A 7989-nucleotide genomic window follows, 5' to 3' on the forward strand; every position below is an offset into this window, starting at 1 on the left:
GGGAGGGGAGGGGAGGGGAGGGGAGGGGAGAAAGCAAGCCAGTCGCACAAGCCTATAAGCCAAACACTTGGAAGGCTAAAGGGGAAGATTGCAAGTTCAAGGGCATCTTGAACTAGCTAGAAAAACCTTTGTCAGAAAACCAAAGAATAAATAAGAAGTTATTAGGCTACGGAGATGTCTCAGCAGGTGAAGGCATTTGCAGTACAGGCCTGATGATTTCAGTTCAATTTCTAGAACTCACCAGCACACTCAGACATGTAAAAAGAATAACGTTTTTAAAAGATTACTGGGAACTGAAGAAATGACTTAGAGGTTAAGAGTACTTGCTGATCTTGCAGAGGACCTAGCTGGGTTCTGTTCCCAGCATCCACATGATATCTAGACAGGGATGGTCCCACCTAAAAACTGCCTGTAACTCCAGCTCCAGAGGGTCTACTATCTTCTGGCCTCCTCGGGCATTGCATGCACATACATGCAGACAAACACACCCATATACATACAATACAATTATTTTTACAAAAGAAATTCGAAAGAAAATGGAATAATGTGGGGGTGGGGTTGGGAGTGTAGTAGAGGTATAACACTTGCCTAAAAAGTACTAAGTACTGGGTTTGACCCCCAGGACCACAAAACATAAAAAATATATGTCTAAATAGTCTACTTCACACTGTCTCTGTCATAACACATACTAGTTTATGGGGCAAGTAACAACATAATAAGTATTCTAGAAGATCAGGTTAGCATATGGGCTTGAAAGCATGTCACCAAAAGTATTAAAAGTGATCCATCCATGGCTGGACGGTACCTGAGACCCTCCACAAACTCCACACACTTGCCATGCTAGGCTCCAAGTGCAGCGGCTAACACATGTTCACAGACTGAAACATAATTTGCTACACGGAAGGCAAGCATATCATCTCAGTCTAGGTCCTATAAAGAACGTTGGTTTTTTTTTCCTCTTTCTTCTCTTAATGCACTGCTGAGGACGGAGGTCAGGAACCTGTGCACACGATGACAACACTGCACACCAGACCCGTGGCAAAGTCCATCTCTTTTACCTTCAATTCTTCCTGTCTTTGTAATTCTCATTTGTGTTATCCTATTGAGTCAAAGCTTTGGCCACTGGTCCAACTCACTCTTCAGGGAACATTTAAAAAAACGTCAAAAGTTTGATGGAAATGCAATTAAGAAGTTACAACATCACACAACTGTAGCTAGACAAGGATGGTCCCACCGACTGTTTACTAAGGATAAGTAAGAACCGTCTCCTGGCTATGCCAACCATGCTGGCACTCTAGAAATCTTAACTATTGTTACACCTTTCAGTGTGTAAAACAGTGACTTCCTAGTCTGGGATGAGTGGCCCTGTTCCCACCTTAAACATAAATCCTATGTGTACACTTTTCAAGCTAATGCTCTGTGCTGAAGCTGGAATCTCGAAGCCTGCTTCTATCTCAAAACCTGCATCTAGAAAGGAATCCTCACTCGTTTGCTATCCTTTCAGCCCATCTCCTGCTGGGATGTCAATCTTGTCCATCCATCCAAAGCATGCACGCGTGTGCTCGCGCACACACACACACACACACACACACACACAAGATAATGCACATGGTTCTGACTGTCCGACACCATAAAATACATCTATTCAGGGCATTTTCCAGACAGCACGAGATCAAAGTAAAAGCCCCCAAAATACTTGAGGGTACTAAGAGACTGTACAAGCTTATCTTAGTCATCTAAAACAGACCCTTGATTGAACTATAAGATCGAAACTCTTGGATCAAGAGACCAGGAGCAGTTCAGCTGACACACAACAGAGCACACAACCCTTCCAAAAGCCATGTAGAAACTGAAGGACTGAGTCGTGGAGTTTCTGATTAACTTTCAAGGACATGAAACCATTATATTCCTTTCTCCACTAGCTACTAACAAGCAAAGCCACCTTTGTAGCTCTGGACCGGACACTACAGACGGCAGCCAAACACTTGGTACACAGCTGGTCCTTGATCCCCGAGTTCACTCTCCATTTACTCTGAATCACTCAGCCACTCATCTCCCTGTGTGTTAGCAGCAGCAGAGCAGGGTGGGCAAGCCCTTACAAGCCATTAAGAATCCATTCTGGAACAAGATGTGGTACAAGAGGTATGCTCTACTTAGGAAAATTATAGTATCACAAATAGAGTTTCATCCACTAATAAACATTTTGAGCTCAATCTTTAAAAAGCATCTCTTAAATGTGCTCCAAAGTGCCATCTAAAGAGAAAGAAACTGCTTTAGTAAACAGTATACCTAAAATTAGAAAATTCTATATGCTATTATAGAGAAACTAAAAAAATAAAATACTGTCATTATACATTTTTAACTTGAAAGCATAGAAAATTATAAACATAATCTATATAAAAATTCCCCAAATTATGAGCAAAGTACAATGAGACATATATGAAAAGGTCACATGAAAGGCATTATTTTACACTACACTTAAAAAAGAAAGAAATAGGGGAATGCCAGGGCCAAGAAGTGGGAGTGGGTGGGTAGGGGAGCAGGGGTGGGGGGAGGGTATAGGGAACTTTCGGGATAGCATTTGAAATGTAAATAAAATACCTAATAAAAAAAAAATTCTGAAAAAAAAAAAAGAAAGAAAGAAAGAAAGAAATAGCTGGGTGTGGTTGTGCACGCCTTTAATCCCAGCACTTGGGAGGCAGAGGCAGGCAGATTTCTGAGTTTGAGGCCAGCCTGGTCTACAAAGTGAGTTCCAGGACAGCCAGGGCTATATAGAGAAACCATGTCTCGACCCCCCCCCCCAATAAATAAATAAATAAATAAATAAATAAATAAATAAATAAAATTCTATGGTATCTAGCCAAAGACTGGGAGAAGTCATAAAAAATCATAGCAAAAACAAAAACAGACACAAGATTTCACTCAGTTCCATCTTAGCTGTCCTGCACCCGGCAAAGGATCACACCATGCTTAGAGCCCTCAAGGCTCTGGCTACATTCCAGTTTCAGATCCTTTAACAGTCTCCTCCCTATCATTTGGGAATAAAAGGCTTATGACTTGGGGCAGGTTAGGAAGGTCAGTAGTACAGGGTTTGCAGAGCATGTGCTCCACATACCCCCGGTAACCAGCCCAGTGTGTAGGTATATTCTCTCGTTCCTACTCGAGATGCACACGGCTTATCCCTCTGATCATGATTTATGACTTCTGTTACATCTAATTAACTGATCATAATCTCCACAACTGGCTGTCCTGATGATTGTAAGCCTGTAAAGTATGTTACCAAAAACAAGGAAAACTTCTCTTATACAAGCAAAGTTAGACTTCCTACCCCTGTTGAAAGAAAGAGCTTCATTAAAAACAGAAATCTCTGAAAACAGGCATGGGGCTGGAGAGACAATTCAGCGGTTAAGAGCATTGATTGCTGTCTTAGATGACCCAAGTCTAATTCCCAGTACCACACCAGGGGATCCGACAGCCTCCTCTGGTCTTTAAGGGTACCTCATTTGCACGTACCGACACCCACACACAAATACACAGCACACATAATTAAAAAATAAAAAATAAATAAAAAAAGATAAAGGCAGCCTTCAAAGGATCCAGCATGTAAGGCAAGTGTTCCACCAGTAGTGACAGCCCAGACACCTTCTCCTGTGACTTTAATTGAGTCTCATTTAGTTGCCCAGGCTGGCCTGCTTTGGCAATCCTCTGCTACAGCCTCCTGAGTAGCTGGGCTTACAGGTTTGCTAGAACACAGCCTCTTAACGTGTTTTGGGAACTTTATTCAAACATTAAAAAATCACCAGTTAAATAGCAATCAACGTGATAAGATCAACAGTCATTTCGCCTGTACAGTGTTGTGAGCATTGGGCAAGAGTTCCAAAATGGTTGGCCTTTTCCATGAAACTATCAATTTTATCGGGGTGACTTTATTATCAGGCTAAGAAAAGCACTTGGCAGCACTTCTACTGATGCATCTCTTCTAGAGATGCTTATCTCACAGCCAGTAAAACAAGTACCAAAATGTAAATGCACACAGTCAAAATTTAAAATTCTATGGTATCAGCCGGGCGTGGTGGCGCACACTTTTAACCCCAGCACTTGGGAGGCAGAGGCAGGTGGATTTCGAGGCCAGCCTGGTCTACAAAGTGAGTTCCAGGACAGCCAGGACTATACAGAGAAACCCTGTCTCGAAAAACCAAAAAAAAAAAAAAAAAAAATTCTATGGTATCTAGCCAAAGACTGGGAGAAGTCCAGGGATTACTCTCAGGCAGTCAGCAAGTACTCATGGAATCTATAAATACCCAATATGAATTGAGAGTGGAGAGATGAAAGTAGATTTCCTGTTACTGGGAGCCAATCTTAGTAAATGAGTACACGATTCAACTCAAATACTTAATTACCAGAAAAGATGAAAGATGGCCAGGCAAGACAGTGCCTAACCCAGAACTACCTTGGACACAATCATCTTCAACCACACAGCAGCCTCTGTGTGTGTGTGTGCGTGTGTGTGTGTGTGTGTGTGTGTGTGTGTATTTGCTTAGAAGTTACCTTAACCTAAGGATGACTTTGCTTCAGGCCCTCCAGTGGCTGTCACCAGCACAGAAAAGCCCCACCCCCAGGCAGCCCTGCCCTTCAACATTCTTCATGCAGGTGGGTGGTCTCTTCTCCTGGTCACTGCTCCCCAACACACACACTCACCTGCCTCCAAAATCCCCACTCCGCCTCACTGGTTTGAACCTGTTACACGTTTTTCAACACTTTGGGAAGGTATTTCCTGGTCCCTTCTTCCATCCTCCACACTTCACAAGGTTGGCCTGTGCTCTGATTCTCAGCGTTCTAGCCTAGCACACTCCATGATGAAATTCCGTGGGAGATTTTCGGGTTTTTTTTTTTCTCTGTCCTGGTGGGGATAAAACCCAAGGCCTTGGTGCAAACTAGGCAAACATTTTACACCTTGAGGATCTCTACTGTCTGCTATCATGTGCTAACTGGTACCCCTGGAGGCTGGAGAAGGGCATAGATTCCCCTGGATCTGGAAGTTAGACAGTTGTGAGCTACCACGTCCAAACCAGGATCCTGCACAAGAGCAGCCAGATCTCTTAACCACTGAGCTAACTCTCTAGTCAAAATTTTGTAAGCAAATAGATTCAAATCCTGACTGCACCTTAACCCTCTGATCAAGAACCAGTAAATCTTGGAGACTCTCTTAGAAGTCCACACACATGTCTTGGCGGTATACTGTCCTTTTAAGTGTCTCTCTCTTCCTTAAAGCCCGTGCTTAATTCTATAATAAAACTGTTTCTTAATAAACTCCAACTTCATCAAAAGTAAAAGGGGGGGCTGGGGAGATGACAAAAGTAAAGTACTTGCCACACAAGCACGAGAACCTGAATCAGATCCCCAGTACCCACATCAACAAAGCGTTCCCTGCAGCTAGTGGGCTAGTAGTAGTCTAGGCGAATCGAGCTCCAGGTTCACTAAGAACCTGTCTCAATGAAAGCCAAGGCCAGTATGAAACCAAGGAAGATAGCTAACATTTGCTAGCCTCTGGCCTCCAGATGCACACACTGTGAACGCACATACCAAAAGACAGGCAAGGCAGTGTGGTCCACACCTACAATCTCACCACCCGAGAGGCCTAGGCAGGAGGACTGCTCCAAGTTCAGAGTCTCGCCTGATCTCCTGGTCTTACACAGCCAGAGCTGTATTCTGAGACCCTGTCCCCAAAAATAAACACACAAATCAAAATAAATAAATAACCCCCCCAAACAGTAACTCTCAAAGGTTGAATAGAAACTGGGACTGTAGTTCAGTTAAACAACCCCGATGTAGCATGTGTAAACCTTAAAGTTAGTCATCACTAAGGAACAAGCTTCTTCTCCCCCGCCCCCCCACCCGCTCCCACTAACACACACTTCCCCCCAAAACAGCCTTGACTGGCCTGGAACTCAGTCTGTAGACCAGGCCTGTTCAAACTCATAGAGATCTACCTGCCTCTGCCTCCTGCATTCTGGTATTAAAGGTGTGCGCCACCACCGCCCACTAACAACAGGCTTCTTGACAAGACCATTTTATTGTAGCCTCTTCTTTAACTGTGACTCTGGTGGGTGGGGGATCGAATATTACTCTGTAGTATAGGCTGGCCTCAAACTCACTACATAGCCCCGTTGATGTCAAAACTCCCAAGACTGATCCTGCCTCAATTTCCAAATACTGGGATGTCAGAAGTGGGTGACTAATTGGGTCTTCCTGTGAAAAGTAATTCTAGGTTTGTAGGTTAAAAGTCCCAACTGTTAACTTCCAGGAGGTGGCAGGGGGTGGGGGTAGGAGGGGGGACGATAGAGGCTCTGACCACAAAACTAGGTGACGCTGTAAAACTTCTGCCAAAGTGTCACATCTAAACTCCACAGGCAGACGGAGCCTACCACATCCAAGCAACACATTTCCCAACCACAGAGGTTGGTCATCAGCTCTGAGACACAGCCAGCTGCCAATGACCTAGTCTCTCCAAGGCGCTTCCCTCTATGGAGTCAACTTCCGCGAAGGGATGGAAGGACATCCCCCTTGGCTCTCCCAGACAGTTCGGAATCAGGGACTGCCTTTATTATTATTTTCCATAAAAGGGGGTCTTCCTCAGTGGCAGAGGGCTGACCTCAAAACTCGCGGCAATCCTCCTGCCTCAGCTTCAGGACTTCTCATTCAGAGACACCCAGAACCATGGCCTCTAGCACCCGGGACGAGTATTCAAAACCCCGCGCCACAGCAGCCGCACCAGCCCCGGGACCCACGCGTGCTCCGGATGGGGACCCGCCCGGCTGCAACCACAACTCCGGACTTGGATGGGATGGGAGCCGCAGCCGACGATCGGGGGAGCGTGTCCTCCGGGGAGCCCGAGTCCCGCCGAGCTAGGAAGAACTCGGCCGAGCTGGAGAGGCCGAGAGCAGCAGCAGAGCTCCGGCGGCCTGGCCCTCTGCGCCCGCCCGCCCGCCCGCTCGCCCGCCCGGCTGAGAGGCGGAACGGAGCGGCCTCGGTGAGCGCGCGGCCGGACACCGCCGCCGCCGCCGCCGCCCCGCTCCGAGTGAGGACGCGCCTCCAGAGCCCCGTCCCTCCGAACCTGCTCCGCGGCTCCGCCGGCGTCCGACCGCCGCTCCCAGCGCTGCCGCTTCAGTCACTCGGCTGTCGGCCCCGCCCCTGCCCCCGCACGCCCCGCCCCCGGCCCCGGCCCCGCGAGCACGCGCGCGGGGCGTCATTTCCGTGACGCTTCGGACTTCCGGGGACTGGCTGGCGGCTGGCCGGAAAAGATAGCGACGCTCCGGAGGCTGTCCACCCGAAGGGGCAGTCCCTGAGGGCTGGGGACACCGAGTGACCGTGAGGCCATCGCTGACGTGTCTGTGACTCGCGTGAAGCCGCGGTTTCCCCTGTCATCCCTCATTCCGTCTACCAGCTTCTGCTTGCCTTAGCCCGAGGGTGAAAAGGAGCCCCCGAGGACAGCCATTCACGAAAAGGGACATCTGAGTCTGGGACCAGGAGACATCTCCCAGCGCGTAGCGGATGCGGCCGCCAGAGGGAAATACAAACACACCTTTCCCCTCGTGAGGAGTTAGCAGGGAATAGATAGGGAAAAGATGGAGAGGCACATGACAGCCCGTCTGTAAAGATAGATAACGCTCCCACTCGACAGTTGACATGTCACCTCACTAGCTTTTGTTATCTCCCTGGGCCAAGAACCGTCGGGGTGGAGGAGATGAAGTAATAGGATAGGGGAGGAGAGAATTCAGAATGAACCCTAAAATGATCAATTTGAGTCTCAGCTCTGGAAAAAAAGGCCAAAAAAAAAAAAAAACCACTGTTCCCAACAGAATTCTTTTTCCCCTCCTGTCTCAATAAATGCCTGTTTTCACCTTTTCTGACTCTTTTGCTATTTTGTTTTTCACTCCTGGGCATTCGCCCGTAGGAAGAACCTGGTCTCCTGAGCAGGTGGCCCACAGA

At 47.2% G+C, this 7989-nt stretch overlaps 1 protein-coding gene across 4 annotated transcripts in view; it reads right to left on the reverse strand.

The window, feature by feature from the left end:
* Rabgef1 (RAB guanine nucleotide exchange factor 1) overlaps positions 1-7193 on the reverse strand; it is a 42429-nt gene extending 35236 nt beyond the window's left edge. For 2 of the 4 annotated variants that reach the window (XM_029533819.1, XM_029533820.1), the window contains exon 1: positions 6653-6894. In XM_029533819.1, coding sequence (XP_029389679.1) covers positions 6653-6699 — 47 coding nt within the window. In that variant the 5' untranslated portion in view covers positions 6700-6894. Of the gene's footprint in view, positions 1-6652; positions 6895-7114 lie in introns of those variants that run through there. The other 2 variants (XM_029533821.1, XM_021186682.1) reach the window with 2 other exon arrangements.
* Positions 7194-7989: the final 796 nt, after the last annotated feature.

Source organism: Mus pahari, chromosome 23 (genome assembly GCF_900095145.1).
Source record: "Mus pahari chromosome 23, PAHARI_EIJ_v1.1, whole genome shotgun sequence".
Taxonomy (NCBI): Eukaryota; Metazoa; Chordata; class Mammalia; order Rodentia; family Muridae; genus Mus; species Mus pahari.